The 18,663-nt window shown below is 38.6% G+C and overlaps 1 protein-coding gene across 1 annotated transcript in view; it reads left to right on the forward strand.

Annotated features, from left to right (window-relative positions):
* LOC124803077 (glucose-6-phosphate isomerase) overlaps positions 1 to 14,512 on the forward strand; it is an 84,670-nt gene extending 70,158 nt beyond the window's left edge. Inside the window, exon 11 of the mRNA XM_047264206.1 lies at positions 13,804 to 14,512. Within this exon, the coding sequence (XP_047120162.1) occupies positions 13,804 to 13,924 (121 nt within the window). The 3' untranslated portion in view covers positions 13,925 to 14,512. The remainder of the gene's footprint in view (positions 1 to 13,803) is intronic.
* The last annotated feature ends 4,151 nt before the right edge of the window (positions 14,513 to 18,663 follow it).

Consider the following 18,663-nt stretch of genomic DNA (forward strand, 5'->3'; position numbering starts at 1 on the left):
CAGACATGTATGCAAGTTGTTTGTGTGTGTGTGTGTGTGTGTGTGTCAAGTTGTTTGTGTGTGTGTGTGTGTGTGTGTGTGTGTGTGTGTGTGTGTGTGTTGCTGACAAAGGCCTTAATGGCCGAAAGCTATAATTATGTGAATCTTTTTGTTGTGCCTATCGCGACTCTGCATCTCCGCTGTATGGTGAGTGGCAACTTTCCTTCTCTAATATTGTTACATTCCATCCTGGATTTTCCATTGTTTGATCATGGATACCTTAGTTGCACCACAATGCAGCCGTGTTCTGGATCTTGGACAAGGATACTGAGGCAGTATGTTTCATTGACACTTATTGCTTTTTTATCATCTGTACATGACTAGTAGGTGAGCTACTGCGTTACATCCGCTTCTAAAGTCAGTTTGTTCCCACATGAATATGGTCCAATGAGTGTTCTAGATCTGTACCAAGAGGATGCAAAAAATTTCCTGCCAGCGGGATAAACTGTCATGCCTTGTCCCTTGACTCCTGGAAGGCATTCCCTAAAACTGATTGTGTACTTTCAGGTGTTCAGCCAAATTGTAGTTTCCATTTTTTTCCTCATGAAGTTTGGGGCATTTACTGAAGTACTTGAACTCAAAGAAAAGTCAGCGTTGGAGATCTGGAAATCCTCAACAAGTAATCAAGAGCACAATCTGAAAACAGGAGGGTGCTGTGCTGCACTATTAGTTCTACATGAATTAATGGACTGATTCTCCAAACTGTGCCTTCTGAAAGTAAATCTTGTTTGCTGGATGCTCCCTATCTTATACAGATTTGATCTTTTTTATACTGAGTTGCAGTTCGAAAGTGTTTTACAGAGCAGTACTTCAGATAGGGCCTATCGTTAGTGGCATTTACTGTATATGTTAATTTCATGTTGGCCAAAGTGGCGTGGCTCAATTTTAAGTAACAGCTGTTGCAAATAGTCCACTCCTTTATGAGCAACTGATACCAAGTATAAGCACAGCAACAGTACTTAGATTGCAGTACTTAGAATCCTTAGGTTAGTAATTTGGTGTTGAATACTTGATTGACACAACTAAAGATGGTTACAGACTCTACTGTTGTGTAGAAATGTAAGTATATTTGATCACTGTTTTGAAAGGAAGCTGCATTGGCCACGGTCAGCAATCTTCAAGCTGCTGTCTTGTTCTGGGGTGTGATGACATTGAAGCACTTGTTGTGAAAACTGTTGCTTACAGCACTGTCAGAGATACCGGATGTCTCATTACCTTCAGATATGTCTGACACCTGGGTAAATGGGAAACAATGTCAGTCACAAATCTTTGGGTGGAAGGTGAAAGTGATGACTGGCTGTCCAGTTGTCGTCGTATGCCATAGAACATTTGATGTGTTGCCCATTGTTGAGAGTGCATTTTGCCCAATGTACTGGAATTGGTGCTGATCTGCCTGAAAGATCCAACAAGTGCAGAGGGTTGGTTAGCTGATCATCGTGAGCTCCAAGATTAGGCAGGTGATGGAGCATCCCAAAGAAACAGCAAGCAGGTCAGGAAGGAACACTTAGATCCACCCGATATGTTTGCCAGATATGCTCTGAGATATGGAGAAGGCTCTGCCAGTGCTATTGAACATATGTGGCTGCAAATTTTTGCTCATATTGGCACAAATGAAGGTGGCTGACGAAACTGGTAAAGACAACTAGCCTTGTTCCCAAAAGTGATTGCAATCCTTGTTTTTTGAGATGAATGGAACACACATCAGAGGCTCAAATGTTTGTGATGTTGGATGGGGAGATTTCAATCAGTTTTTTACTAGAAGGAGAACTTTAAGATCCTTGCCTCTCCCCCTTTCCCATTTGATTAATAGTACGCTACATGCATGAAGCAGTTATCAGCGTAGTAGAGTAGCTGTGGTATGCAAATGTGAGTTTTATAGTGCAGAGAAACCCCTCCACAGGGCCAGAACAGAAAGCTGACTGAAACCAGAAGTGAATTTCAATAAAATTTTAAATTCAGATTGGAATGTCTGTTGCAAAAATAGTATTGATTTTGGCAATGAAGGCAGAAGTAAAATCATAAATATCATGATAACGTCTATTGAGGAGAGTACGTATTTTGAACTTTGCTGCAGATAAATGTTGAAGGTTGCTCATACTTGCAATTGGGTGCTTTTATAAACTCCATATTTCAGGAATTGCAGTGGTGGAACATTTGAGGAAATACTTGGAGAATACAGCATGTAAATTTCTTGATAAAGTTACAGTATTAATAGCTATAGACTGGGAGATTCAAGGGAAGGACAAGTGACAAGAATAGGGATTCAGGTGACACTGTTCTAAAGGCCTTTTCGAAAAATAGAGAAGTAACTTATTAGGTTTCCTGGTTACAAACAGGCCCTAAATGTTTATTTCAGTTAACATAGAGCAGGGAATCGGTGATCGTAGTGCTAATATAGCATCAGTGATTGCAAGGCGACAGTAGAAATGTTAAAAGATAAGAAGGTATTTCTGTTTAGTAAGTGTGACAAGATGATTTCAGATTATCAGAGCACTCAGTGTCATGCATTCATGTCAGAGACCCAGCATGTTGAGTTTTGTACATTACACATTAGACAGGTATGTGCTAAGTAAAGTTGTAAGGTATGGGAAAGACCTATACCTATCATGGTTCCACAGCTGTGTTAAATTGTTGCTCCAAGACCAAAGCTTTGTTGGGGGGGGGGACTAATGAAGTCGAAATGAGTCTCTGGAGAGCTACATGTGTACTGTTTAGTGAGTTTAAAAGCAAAATTTTGATCTTGCATTAAGTCAGTAAATGTATCAGATCTATCTATCCATTCATTCAGTTATATATTGACACCAACATTACAAATATTGAGGTAAATGACTGGTATGGAAAATCAACTAAAATCTCTCAACAGAGGAAAGGTGGCGACATAACTGTATCAAGAAAGGAAGATAAGATTTAACATCTTGTCGACATTGAGGTCATTAGAGATGAAGCACAAGCTCGAATTGTGTCAAGGACAGGGAAAAAGTCAGCTGTGCCCTTTCAAAGGAACCATCCTGGCATTTGCCAAGAGCATTTTAAGGAGCTGGACAGATGTGAGTTTGAACCGTCATTGTCGTGAATGTGAATCCAGTGTGCTAATCACTGTGCCATCTCACTCGGTGACATATCTATATGATTCTCCATAGAATATGTGAAAGAACCTGCTGATTTTCTAGTAGCAGGTCACTGGAGGAACACTGTTTCAATGCTTGGAAAAATGTGCAGGCCATTCCCCTTTTCAAGAAGTGCTGTCAAAACAGATGCATGAAAATATTGACCTATGTTGCTGATTTCAATCCACTGTATGTTTGAACAGATTTTATGCTTGCATATATTTATGCTCCCAAATATTTAATTTCATGTGGCATTCTGGAGCCCAAAGATCCCATCTGTAGGAATCAGTCAGGCTCCTATGTTCATTCACAAGGCCTAGGAGTTAGTATATACTGGTGCCACAATTGTGCATATTCCTTGACTTCTGAAAGACATTTAAAAAAATTCTACATTATCACCTAATTAACAAAATAAGAATGTCAGATTGTCAGCCCAGCTTAATGATGGATTGAAGAATTTGTAGCAAATAAAACACAGCATATTAATAAATGAGAAGCACCAGTTTGCTTTTGTTCTACAATATTACTTTTATTGTGTTAACCAGTTTTCGGCTTAAAAGGCCATCTTCAGACATTTACTGAGTATGGTCACCAAAGAAGTTACAATATTTGCAAACAACATTGGAAGAGAAGTAACACATCTAGACTGAAGCAGAAACATACAGCAAGTAACATCTTTGACAGTGTGGTGGTAATGCAATGAAGAAGTAAAAAAAATGAACAGTAAATAAATAAAAATGTAGTAGACAGGAAAAACTTTAACACAAAATAGGAACAGCATGCCTAAATAACAGATTCTATTCATAAACAAAACTAATAAAATAAAGTGAATGCTTGACAAGGCTACATCAGGGGGTATAAAACAATTAAAAGAAGAAACTATCAATGTAACTACAGAATACATAAAGAACTTAAGCTTTGTCAATAAGACAAACAGAAATAAATAAATAAATAAATGCAGGAAAATGAAGGCGTTTGAGGGAACATACAGTAAATGCAATCTTGGAGAGTGTGGTGGTACTGCACTTTAACATTAACATTATATTCAAAACTGTGGCTATGTAACAGTTTGCATTAAATAAATGAACCAAGTAAAATATAAACAATATTTGATGAGCAACTACAAGTGGTGTTAAACATGGACAGCAATGCAAGTACCAGTTAAAAGAAAGCCTTAACAATTGAAAATACAGTCTATATGGAATACATGGACAACTTCAACAAAACAAAAGAAATTAATGAATACAGGAAAATGGGAATATGTAGGAACAGACAGCGTGGGAAGTAATGGACAACAGAGATGATTGTATGAAGTTTAGGAGAGGGGAGGTGTTGAGCTGTGTCTGGTCATTTAGAATTAGATCTGGACTGTGAGCAAGATGTTTGTTAATTTCCAGGGCTTCCAGCAGGTTGAGGTATAGGACACTGGCTGGTAGTTGTGACCCTCACTCAGTACATGCCCAGCAAATGCGGAGTTAGAATTCTGCAACCTCCAGCTGCATTCATATTCAGCCAGCCTAGTTGCTATGTCTCTGCCTGACTGACTGATGTAAAATTTGTCACGTTCAGAACAGGTGATTTTGTATACCCCACTGTTGGCTAATAATTGGATCTTATCTCTGCCATTAAAAATACACGGGCCTGTTGTGATCTTAAAGTAGTAGGAAAGCCTATACTGGCTTTCAGTGCTTTGGCTGCAATTTGTGATACCTCACCTAGATATGGTAGTGCACACCATTTCTTGCAGACAGTGGATGGGGAAGCAGGTGGGGCATAGAGGAGGGGTATAATTTTCTGTTTTTGTTTCCTATGCAAAATGTGGTCAATAATTACTGGACTGTAGCCATTGGCTGTGGCAATAAATATTACTGTATCTAACTCTGCCTTAAAATCATCTCTGGATATGGGGATGGATATGAGATGGTGTACCATTGAGTGGAAAGCTGCATGTTTGTGAGCTATGGGATATTGTGAGGAAGAAGGTATTACTGTTCCTGTTGTAGTTTTTCTATAAATTTTGAAATGATGTGTGTGTGTGTACTGATGTGAGTAGTGAGACTAAGTAGTTTTTGGATTTGTTGCTAATCTTTATGGTGAACTGAATATTTTTAGGTTGACTGTTTAGGTTTTTCAAAAATGTGTTGAGTTGTCTTGTAGTACACAGTCCACAGCATGTTGTTTTTATTAGAGAAAATTCTTTGTTATGCAAAAGTAACTTGGGGTATAACCTGAGGAAATGGCACAGAACCGTTACTGTACACAGTGCTAAAGAATTGTAGTAAAATGCAGGAAGACTTGTAGAGGATCTGTACTTGGTCCACATACTGGCAGTTTGACTCTCAATCAAAACAAATGTGACATACTAAGAAGAAATAGGCAGAAAGATCTGTTGTTTGCTGAGCAGTGACAGGCAACAGCCACTTGAAATTAAATATTTGGGAGCATAAGTACAGAGGTATTTAAAAGGAAACAATCACGTAAAACTAATGGTAGAAAAGCAGATTCATTGGAAGAATACTCAGGAAGGGTAGTCCACCATTGACACAGGAAGTAGCCTACAAAAACCCCCATCTGATCCACAGCTGAGTATTACTCCTATTTTGTCCCAGAGAGTATTGATTTAGCTATTAGGGAAGATTCAAAAGGTGGACAGAGTGTTTTGTGATAGGTTTGTTTAATAAGAGCATAGATGTCACTGAAATGTTCACTTAATTTCAATGGCAGGCACTATGAGAAGTGCTGTACATTATAGAGAGGTTTACTGTATACATCTAAATCTACATGGATTCTCTGCAAATCACGTTTAAGTGCCTGGCAGAGTGCATACATTCATTCCTTCCTTCCTTACATATATATCACATAAAGGTCATTACAGTAAAATTAGAGAGATTTAATCTCGTGGTGAGAGCACCATTCACAAGTGGAACAGGAAAAAGGGGAAGAGAGAGTGATACATTTAATACCTGCCACCACACACCGTAGGACAGGTTGTGGTATGTAGACGCGGGTAAATAGATGGAAACACATATACGTGTATTTGATCACGTTGTCGGCAATAAATCACTTGAAGCAGTAAAAATTTTAAATGCATGGCATTAACTGACCAGAGAGGCCTTAAGCGGGAAGCCCATGTGAAGTTAGTTGTAGGAAAATCAGACACCAAGTTAAGGTCGTCTCACGACATACTCTTGTTTGAATGATCGAGTGTACCAATATAGGACCTGTATGATGTACGATTAAAAGATAAGATACAGAAATAAAAAAAATCCTGGCACAATTTGTTATGGGTTCAAGGCATTAAAAGTTTCCAGTAGCAGTCACTACTAGAGAGGAGTGTGCATCAAGTAGTAGTTCACATTCCAAGAAATGCCATACAGCATATCATTTCCTTTCATATGCATCTTCTGAAATGACCACAGTGAGAAAAACTGAGGAATTAGAGATCATACAGAGTTTACAGACAGCCAGTGCACTCTGCATGACTGGATGATATAGGTGCATGAAGTCCCCTCTTCCATATGCTGTAAGGCAGCTTGCAATGTTGATGTAGGTATAGATTGAGGCTGTGGAAGAAAGTGCAGCTTTCTGTGAAGAGTTAAAAAGGTGCATCAGTTTCATTACACATACCCTCGTGAGCAGTACTCTACAGACTTATGTAAATGGCTCCCATGTAATGAAATCTGGAATGTTTCCTTGGTCTTTTATTTCCCTAATGGGAGTGTTTAGGAATAGGCCATTGAAATAGTCTAGTAGTTGGCCTGTAACTTCCATATCTTGCTAGGTTTTATGCTTCTCTTACTTTTTTCTCATGGTCGCCATACAGTTCCAATGCTGCAAGGGTCCTGCTATTCAGTACCCTTGAACTAGGACACAGTTTCTCACCTGTGGACTTTGATCTGTTGCCTTGAAGATGCTGAAAGGGACTTTTCTTGTTCCAGTGGAGTAACACAATCAGAGAAGTTGAACTCAGTGTCCTGTAACGTACAACTCTTAAACTAATCTTAATAAATCTACTACACATGTATTACATTCCAGCTAGATTTTGTCATTTGTCTGTTTCTCATGAGATTCTGAACAATAGTACAATAAAAAACAGAACATCAGTGCCATTATGATCTCTTTGGCGGCATAGAGGTCACGTGTGCTCTATGCCTTTCCCTCACAGCTTCATGGAGCAAATGTCTCCACGCAGCAGGTAGAAGCACCAGTCCATGGCCCGCTTCACCAATAGCACACACCATCAAAAAACCTCCCGAAAGTGGGGTGCTTTCTACTTACTTCCAACTTTAACCCCCAATCTTTCATCAGCCAGTGGATAGCAAGAATGTGGAACATCTCAATTATTAATGACATGTTACACCTCATATTCTTCCACCGAGATGAAAGATGTCATGCTCATAAACTGACTTCTAAAAGTTTAACACATTTGCAATAAATATCATTTTCAAACAATAGTGTAATGTTACTACTTTACAAAATGCTAATGTTGTTTGCAGTTCATCTCCTTCTGGGACTTTGCATAATATTTCACTTAACTCAGCTCATATTTCACTAATTATGTCCCATCATAAGTTTACCTAACACCATGTTATGTTTAGATCCGGTCCCTATGGGCCTCACATACAGTTTCCTTTTTCATTGCAGTCTTTATTTATCACAGTATAATTTCACCTCTGCACCATCATTTGAAAATTTTAATTTTGTGATTACATTTTAGAATTCTTGTTTCGTTCTTAATACCTGAGCTACATAATGTCTACTTCCCTTAGATATTGGTATTCTGATATGCACAAATATTTCTGTAGGTTTCTTGAGATATTACACACAGCTAATTCTCTTGCTTTCTTTGCTGTACATAGGTGACACTAGTTCACTGTCATGTTCTCTTTACTCCAGGTCTTGGCAGATGTATTTATTCGCAATTTTTAAATTAATTCATTTACTCAAAGAATTACTTCCTGGATTGAAATCAATGATCTGTTTAACTTTTCCTAACCTCAGATACTTGCTTCCTTAAACTGCTGTAGAAATGTACTGAAATTTATGAAGTTTAATCAGCCAGGTCCATACTACATTACACTAGTCTGGAGAATGCTTCTATAATGTCAGCAGCCTTCCTGTGCACATTTACACCTCATTCTAGGGGCGAACACTCCTCAGTTATCTTTCCATTTGATATGCAAGTGTTCCTTTACAACTCTCCCTTCCTAAAAGTGGTACAGGTCCCTGCTCCTTCAGATCCAGTGAGCTAAGTCGTGCTTTCCATAGGTCATCTTACCCTTTACCTTCCATAGGTCCTCTTACCCTTTACCCTCCTAACATGTTGCCTTCAGGGACACTGCACCAACACTTTACACTAATTATCTTACCCAGCTTACACTCTCATAAGCAGAAGACATAACTCCTATGTTTGACTCTAGTGATCATTACTTTCTGTAATTCTCACCTTCATCAGGTATTGCCTTACGTTAATACTTGCACCTCTTAACAGTTCTGTGCTGTGCCGCTATTGTTCCTTAACTGCAAACTATTTATCCTTGTTGTGTGCTTCTCCTTATGCAATAGCTTCTGCCAATAATTATGTTTCACATACTTGGCTTGATAGATGGTCACCATATTTTAACTTCTTTTTCACCCTTTCTCTGATTTTAATCTAACATGTTATAGGTACTTATTGCAATAGGTATGTGCTTATTGCAATTCTTCTGTCTCTCTACTGTTACTATAATTGATATGCAATGTGCACATATTCGTCTGCCACCGTTCCCCTGACACGACTACCATGTGGCACTTAATTATCAGTAATAAAGTTTGTCACATTATGTGGTATACCTTCTCAATATACTTAAGTTATTGTACATTAAGTAAAAAAAAGAAAAACACAGCATTCATACAAAATGTATAAAATACAGATTTGAGATGACACACAAGTTTTAACAGTATTGTAAATGTTATTCATACATATATGAGGTATTTTATGTGTGATTATATGTACTCTCGTACACCACACAGATACTCTATGGTCTGACTTTGGTGTTTAATATACCTAATTGTGGGATAGGATACTTAGAGATGATATCTTTCAAAAGATTACAGGGTAGAAAAAGACTGGAGAGTGACAGCATATCCATGCCAAACTAGCTTAGTATGCATGTTCCCCTGAGAACTTAAAATCACTATCATATCAGTATTATATATAAGACTGAGTCGCAGATAGGCACAACAGAAAGATTGTCACAAAATAAGTTTTCGGCCAACAAGGCATTTGTCAAGCGCGCGCGCGCCCACACACACACACACACACACACACACACACACCACCACCACCACCACCACCACCACCACCCAGTCTGTAGCAGCTGTTTATTACATTCCATCCTGGTTTTCCATTGTTCGATAGATCTTTATCTTGGCTTGTTGTGGTGTGTAAAAATTATACTGCTTTTGAGTGTGGTATATTCATAAACTTGTAGGGTCCACAATACTTTGGGAAAAAAACTTACTAGTTTCTTTCTTTATATGGGAACTCTGATGATGATCTAGAACAAGCGTTCACCCTCTTACACAATTTATAGCATCGTAAGACCTCCCTAATTTTTCTGCCTAGATTCTTGAAATAATAGAATTTGTTCATGTGTTGTATACATTTTCATATTTGATTAGAATTAGACTCACCAATAGAAGTAGGTGTAAAAGAGGAATCAATTCTTTCCTGTACTTCTTTTTCTGCAAACTCGTGCAGTCATCCTATTGTCATGAGCTTGCTCTAGTTCACTAATTAAATTAATTAATACAGTGGAATTTCAATTTTACATTCTGTGACTATGTTTTTGAGGATCCCACGCCATAAATACATAGCCCCTGTGAAAAACCCATAAGATCAGTGCTAAAAAATACCCCAATTTTACATTTCTTCCTACTGAGGTTTACCTCGATTCTAAGTTCTTGCTCAACGTCTTGCTTGATTTCGTCCAATTTTCTTCTTATTGACATTTGTTGCGATTGAGCAAGTTATAAGTGGCACAAAAGACAGGTGGTTTGCACCATGGGTCGTGGCAGAGTTAGGGGAATATTTTAGGCCGTTGCAGAGAGGGGAGATGTGTGAGAGGAAATGCTGACATCATTCATGATCGGCGTTGCCAACACAACTTGTAACATTTAGCTTCATCGCACATTATGATACAACTACTGCTGTGTTGCAGCGGTAATGAAAAAACACGACAGTCAGTGCAAAGCGTTCCGGACCGAGCCAATATGTGATGGAAGGGTCCCAGCCACCACCTTTTCTTGTGCACTTGTAACTAACTTTCATCTTTTTGTGTGTATTTTGATGTATTGTATTCAGCAACAATATCAATCATCAATCTTTAAATTCAAATGCAGAGTCTCAAAGTATATGTTCAGTCATAATCAAGGAAACGTCACTCATTTCTGGCTAGTGAATTCTTATTCGCTGATGACTTGTTAAGTCACCCAGTACCCATTGCAGCCACCACACTACACTAGCACTCACAAAATGAGCTTGCCTAGTGGATGTGTGGAGAGGGGGAGTGGCCCTTCAGTGATAGGAGTATTGGTAAGGGTGAAAGCATTTTGTGAAGTGCTGAAAATATACTTTTCGTGCAGATGATGTTCTATGTCAGAGATTTCACATGAAAATAGAATACGGGTTTTGCGGTAGCACATTTTAAAGACTTTAGTGTTCAAATCTGACATGATACAGTTGCAACAACTACATACAATACTCACATATATATTTAGCATTGCATACACCACACACTAGATCGTAAAGATTGGCAGCAGTGATAGAGGGCATGAACTGAAACCGTAGCATGCATGGACCGAAACTGTAGCACCTGAGCTTTCTTTCAAATTTACATTTTACATAGTGTACAGAAATTCTCTGAGTCAATTTCTGATCAGCTTGTAACATCAATTGGGGAAGTAAACTCATTTTTTTTACATCTGTTTCTCTCATCAAGCCCAAAATAACACTTTAATAGTGGTGAGCATATGAAGTGTGGCTCGTAAGAAAAGCATTTAACAGTAACAGCAATGGTGATAAAGTATGTCATAGAGCAGATGTCTGCATTTATGACTACGGTTTAACCACTTAGCTACTGTATTGTTTTTGGTTTAAATCAACATGTTTATTAGTTTTTGCTTTTTTCTGGGTGAGCAAAAACGATGATGTCAGAAAAATGCATGTTTTGAACGTATAATTTGTGGTCGTAGCTTGGTGGAAAATAGCTTAATTACCTTGCACCCAGATATCAGTTTCAATTTTTTCATGAGTTTTTACTTGCTTTTACACATCTGTGATTTTTTAAGAACTGATGAAACTCATAATTACGAAACATTGTATTGACATTTAATTCCTTCACTTTGTATAAAATGTGTCTAAGTATTGGAGAGGATAGTTTTTTATAATCATATGTGCGAATTATGTGTGGTTTTGCTCAGATTTTGGGGTTTTTGAACATTATCCTTGATTCTGTCGTTTCTTCAATTTTGCATTTTTTTAAGTCTAGACGGGATGAAAAAATGAAATAGGGGTTATATTACCCAGTTCTCTTTTAAAATCATCCCCTTGAGCTTTAAAAGCTTCCTGGAGTTTGTTTTAAACGCATCCTCTTGAAATTTAGCCAATAAATCTGTTATATCTATTGCCTTTGCCACAGTTGCCATCATACTAGTGGTTACAGGCATAGGATGTACTAAAATTATAATTTGGAGCTCACCACTACTCAGCAGTTCATCTATGTCATTCCTTAACAGTGTTGACTATAAGCAAATTTGTAACTAATACAGTTCACCATATGTCATTATTGCGTGCTGCAGTGAACCAGTCGGGCTGCTGGCACACTGTGTATATATTGCGTTGTTCGGCTATAGCAGGTTGCTGCTGCAACTGCTGTGGTGTGGTGCTGTAAGCTGCTCGCCAAGTTGAACTGTTTTCACGAGGTCCTCCAGCTGCTAATATGTCGTTAATCTTCTTCTCAGAGCCCAACGTAAACTCTTCTATGTTGCATGTTGAATTGTATGTGTGTGACTTGTGTCTACGTTTCATAAACAAGCACGACAAGATACCAGTTGATGCTGTTAATAACAACAACCACAGTTTATATTCTCCAATTCCCAATACATTTTTCTTGTTTTTCTCTGACATGCGTAGATTTCTTCTTCTTTAATATATGAATAATTTGATAGCACTATATAACGTGTACCCAATTAGGCAGCATTCCGTTGCTGACTCCCATTGTCCCTAACAATATTTCATGAGTTTTTTTTATAGCCCTCCTTTTTGTCTGTTTCTTTGCAATTTCTGTTCATGACCTGCACCGAGGTTGCCAAATGAATTGTTTCCTTGGTCTTAATTTTTCCTAATGGGGATGTTAGCAATGGATTGTCGAAACAGTCCAGTAGTAAATCCATAGGTTTTGTGCTTATCTTACTTTTTTCTTGTGTTCACTGTGCAAAACCAATGCTGCAAGGGTCCTGCTATTCAGTACCCATGAACTGTGACACAGCTTCTCACCTGTGGACTTTGATCTGTTGCATCAAAGTTGCTGAAAGAGACTTTTCTTGTTCCAATGGAATAACACAAGTAGGGAAGTTGAACTCAATGTATTTCCTATAACGTGCATCTCTAACTTCCGTTGCTGAATTGACTGTGCATGTGTTACATTCCAACTAGGTGTAATAATTCATCCCTCACACACGAGACTCTGAACAATAGTACAATAGAAGCAGAACATTAATGATATTATGATTTCTTTGGCGTCATGGAGGTCACATGTGCTACCTGCCTTTCACTTGCAGCTCCATGGAGCAGATGACTCCACCCAGCAGATAGAAGTGCCAGTCTGTGGTCTGCATCACCGACAGCACAGGATCAGTACAGTTCCTATCTGCACAAACAATCAAATACCTCCTGAAAGTGGAGTGCTTCCTAGTTACCAGTTACTTTAACCCACGAATATCTTTTGTTGGCCAGTGGGTATCGAGGATGTTGCAGATTTCTTTTTGTGGGTGACATGTTACACCTCAATATGGAACTGAAAATTTTGCCCCCCCCTCCCCCCCCCCCCTTCAAGAAGAAGAGAAAGATGTGACAGTGCTCCAGTTTTTTAGGAACTGTCTCCTCCTGCAGGCATTCTGCAAATAATTTTGCTAGTTCCTCAGATAGTTTTGAATGTAGTCTACATGCAATGTAATACTCTAGAACAGTTCAAGAATATCATACATACAGAAAGCTTTACACTCCACAAAACAACTAAGTTGTGGCAACAGCAAAAATTATGAGCACAGTATGACAACATAAATATCCCTTGAGAAATAGTCGTGGACAGTTTGACACAATTTCAGAGTTGCAAATTTTGTTCTTTGAGTCGTGACAACGAATTTCCAAAGTTCTTATAACCATTCACTACCCATATTGAAAAATTGAGCACATTTGGTAAGAAAGTTAAAACAGATGTTCACAGAATATATTTTTCTTAGCATTCGTTTGCAGTGTAGGGTCATAAGGATTTGAAAGGGACTGTGTGTATAGTATATTTACAAAGACAGTTAGGGTTAGTGATTATTGTATAATGGTAAATAGTCATTTCGACTGGCTGTATGTTTATTAATATTATCTTTTCGCTTATTTCAGAGTCGAGTTGGGAAAGCAGCTAGCAAAAGCAATTGAACCAGAACTGCAGCACTCTTGTGCTGTCAGTACACATGATGCCTCCACTAATGGTCTTATTAACTTCATTAAGTCGTGTTGGTGAAGGAATTACCATTCCATCTGCTTTTATGTACTGTGAAATAATGATGTATTTAAATGTCAGCTGTGCCATATTTTAAGTTACTGTTTGTTGACTATCACAAAATTGTATCCCCCCCCCCCCCCCCCCCCTCTTCCTCTTGTGAAAGTTGAAAAAGGCAGAAGCTGTGTGAGGTTTTTTGCTTCCTTATGCCCACTGCACATAATTCTGTGACTGATTTAAGAGATCATGTTCATTTATTAATGATTAAACTCTTATTGCATAATTTTTTGTAATAATGGAAAAAGACATTGTGTAATAATACAATATAAAATATTTCACTGCCTCAGCAAACAATATAAATGTAAAAAATTAATGTAATTAGTTACAAATAATGTAGATATTTAAAGTTACACTTAAAATATTGGCTGTCTCTAAATTGGTAAACTGATGTCAGATCTAATCAGGGAGTGTTTGTGAGCTTGTGTGTGCCAGCACAATTTGTTTTATCAAACAGTAACAGCATCAATGGTATGTTCAGCCACAACACAAGACACTATCCAAATGTATTGTGTGGCTATAAATGTGCAATAAACAAACTTAGTATACTGATTGTTACTTTTCTTACTTTTGAGACCCCTCTTCCAGTAAATTGCACTTCATCATGGTACTGTTGTCAATGAGCAAAAGTAATTGCATACTGCTTAAATCAAGATGTATGTGCATGCTTATTCTAGGTGACATGGCTAGATTCTATGAGGCATGTAAAGACATTCTTACAGCAGGAAGTATCACTAACTTAATGAACAAATGCTACTCAGAAGACATTCTAATAGCAGCTGCCAAGCTCAAATTCACAAAATATGGCAAGTGCACCATTACAAACACAGAATTTTGTAAGTAGTAAAAAGATTTATTAACTGACAAAACTATTTAGTTACGTGTTCCATTGATCGGTCTCGTGGAAACCCTTATGATGTGGAACATGTCAAGTGCATAAGAAATGCACACAAAGTTTTTTCTTTTTTTTTTCTTTTTCTTAAGCTTAAATTTTTTCCCCCAACCCCATTCTCTTGAATGGCACAAAATGCATATGTTATGCCTGCAGATTTTATTCCTATTCAAGAATTCATATGTGGTATAGAAGGAGTTGTCAACGAGATATGATTTCAAATTATTTTTGAAATTATTACTGCCGTCTGTCAGACATTTTATTTCATCTGGTAATTTTTCAAAAAGTTCTACAACAGCATATTTTACCCCTTTCTGTGCCAAAGATAGTTTAAGTGGATGACAGTGTAAGTCTTTCTTTCTTTCTTCTGGTATTATGTCACTGTTGTTTTTAAACTAGTCCATGTTGTTGAGAACAGATTTCATTACTCAGTAAATGTACTGTGAGGCTGGTGTAAGAATTCCTAACCTTTTAAACAGATGCCTACAAGATGTGCGACTATGAGCCCCACACATTATTCTAACCACTTTCTTTTGAGCAGTGAATACTTTTTGCCTGAGTGTTGAGTTACCCCAAAATATTATTCCATATGACATCAGAGAGTGAAAGTATGACCTTCATATACTCCAAGGCTAACAAGCATGACTACCTTTAAATATGTTAAATAAGAAAAGTGTCGTTGAGTTCATTGCAGTTTTTCTTATAAATCAGATACTGCTACACAATTCAGTCAACTTGGTCCTCTTAACAAAATGTGTTTGCTGCATGGGGCCAGTTGTACCAGGTAATTATAAGATTGGAAGTTAATGCAAAAGTCCTATGCAGTTGTGCAATAATATTTTAGAATTTTTTCTATTCTGCCACACAATATTACAAAAGGATGGACAACATTACAAGATTTCTCTCCATCTCAAATCAAACAGTGAGGGGAGAAAGAAGGTAAAGCCTGGACAAAGCTACAAGCACTTATATATGCAGGACATTAAAAAAATAATGGATATTCCTGGATAAAAAATAATGAAAAGGCAATCTTGAACTAATGTGCAGTGCACATATACATGTAATGGAAAACAGTATTCATACCAGCTTTCAAGCTCTTGCTCTTCTCTAGTTAAACTACACACACTCCCACAGTTGTAGCAAGACATTATTGAAAGCAGTTGCCTGTGCAGAGGGGGCAGCAGAATAGTGTGAGGCAGGTCTTTTGACAAACGACTCAGTGGCTGCACAATGAGACGAAAGGAGTTCAGAGGGTAGAGTATATGGGTGAGAGAAGAGGAAGATGGAGATTAAGCAAACACAGGGAGGGGGTAGAAGGGGGGCAATGCCCACGTGGTGAGGGGGGAGGTGCAACAGTGGTAGGGTGGTAAAGGAGTGGTGTTGGCAGAAGAGAGAAAAGGTAATGTAAGGCAGTGGGAAGCAACAGGTTAGTGGAAGTTTAGGAGAGGGCAGGGGGGGATTTCGAGAGTGTAGGACAATTCACAACTGCATCATTCAGACAAACATCTGCTGGAAGGGAATATTAAAATGGCACATGAAGTGATACAGCTATTGAGGTCATTTGTGTTATGGTGCACAGTACATTCAGCAACTAGATGATCAAGTTTGCAGTTTTCCACAGTTTGGGGGGTAGCCATTCATATGAGTTAACAGTTGGTTACTTGTTATGCCCACACAGAATACTTTACAGTAATTGTGCCAGAGCTGATGTATGATATTCTACTTTCACATGTGGTCCTGTCTTTTATTGGGTAGGGGATGCTGATGACTGGACTGTGATGGGTGGGTGTTTGGGACAGGTCTTGCAACTGAGTCTTCCTCAAGGGGTTGACCCGTAGGAAGCATGGGAGGACAAGGATATTCCGTAAGTTTGGTGTGCGGCAGAACACTACTTTTGAGTGTTATGCATAGGACATCTCACATCTCAGGGTGTGGTGAGAGGTAGTCAAAGCCCTGATGAAGGATGTGGGGTTATGAATTTTATGGCCACAGTGACACTGGGTGGTCAGAAGACTGTTCTAGTGCTTTTCGGTGATTGGGTAACAGGTGTATTGGTGTCAGAGAAGGGGTGGCATTGGAGATATGTTTTGGATGATCTGATAGGATATTGTGTATCAATAAAGGCTCTGGTAAGGTTGTCGGTATATGTCAACAACTCCTGCTTTCCACAGCAAATGAGACATCCACAGGTAATGAGAATGTAAGGCAGAGAGTTTTTGGAATGGGACAGGTGACTGCTGATGAAGTGGAGGTAGTATTGGTGCTTTGTGCACTTGATATGACCAGATGCATTTATGGACCCACCCAAGAGATTGGGGATAGAAATCTAGTAAAATGTCTTGTTGAGTTGAGAGGCACAAGGTGAAAGTGATTTGGGAGTAGGTGTTGATGCTATGGTGGAAAAAGCAATGGTTATCTCCTCCCTTGAGTCCAGATCATGAAAATGTCTTCAATGAATCTGAATCAGACAAGGGTTTTAGCTGTTGACTGGATAGGAAGGATTCCTCCACATTGCTTATAAATAAGCTGGTAGGGTGGTGTCATGAAAGTACCCTTGGGAGTTCCATGGATTTGTTTATAGATTTGGCCTTCGAAAGTGAAATAATTGTGATTGGGTGGGAGGATTAGGAAAGAGGTGGGGGTGGTGGATTTGGTACAATGAGGATGTCATGAAAAATGTAGTTTTCCATGGCCTCAAGGCCATTGGCATGGTGGATGTTGATGCCCAAGGACCTCACATCCACAGTGACCAACAAGTGAAGGGAGTGAGCAGTGTCTTGAATGTAGGATGGGAAGTTATGGGCAATAGGATGGAGGTGGTGACAAAAGCAGAGGTTTATTCTATGGGGACATTGTACACAGCCACAATGGAGCGACTATTGAGGTTGGGTTTGTGGAGTAGGTACAAAGTAAGAGTATGGGTGTTGCTAGTGTAACGAGGGAGAGGGAGCTGCTGGAGGTACTGATGGACTTCTGAGATGGAATCATGGTCATAAGGTTTATTTGCAAAGGTGTTGGACAGTTGGTGGAGACACATTGTCGCTATGATTCATGACCACTGTGATGAAACTTTTGTCTGTGGGAAGGGTGATAAATTCTGGATTGGTTTTCAGGTTATGGATAGCTGTGTGTTTCATGGGAGTTATAATCATGCTAATTTATTTACTGTCACATGGTTCAATTTGCAACTGAATGTCTCTTTATGAATGCGCCTACTACTTCCTGCTTCTTTAAATCTTTTTATGACCTGCCTTCTAACTTTCTACATACCTCTATACTGTACCAACCATTTATTTCCATTGTAATATTTCAATCATGAGTTTTCACCTTCTTATATTCAACTATGCCTTTTGTGTCTGTGTCATCCAACTGTGAATCCCTGCTCATTCTACCTCCTTTGATTCTGAAATCTCTCCCTTGTCCTAGCAAAACTCCAAGTACACATTTTCTTTCTGAACTCTTGTCTGGCACTTGGTATTCTACATAATGCGTTCACCATTAAAATTGGCATCTCATGCTACCATCGATCCTACGACAAGAACCTTCATGTTTTCCAATTCCATCAGTCCCTCATCCTAACCAATCTGGTCTTTCATAATCATGCAATCCAAGTTCAAACCATGCTTGACAGCACCTACTCCTTTCACAAAATCCTTTTACTCTGTGATCACAAAATCCTTAATGATGTCACTCCAGTAGAAACTCTTGTCCTTCAGTAGCTGGAACAGCTTCCTAGCACCTTCTGAGGAAGCTGCCCCAACTGCTTCTGTCCTATATTCGCATACCTATAGCCAAGAAAGAGCCTACCACT

Source organism: Schistocerca piceifrons, chromosome 6 (assembly GCF_021461385.2).
Source record: "Schistocerca piceifrons isolate TAMUIC-IGC-003096 chromosome 6, iqSchPice1.1, whole genome shotgun sequence".
NCBI classification, from domain to species: domain Eukaryota; kingdom Metazoa; phylum Arthropoda; class Insecta; order Orthoptera; family Acrididae; genus Schistocerca; species Schistocerca piceifrons.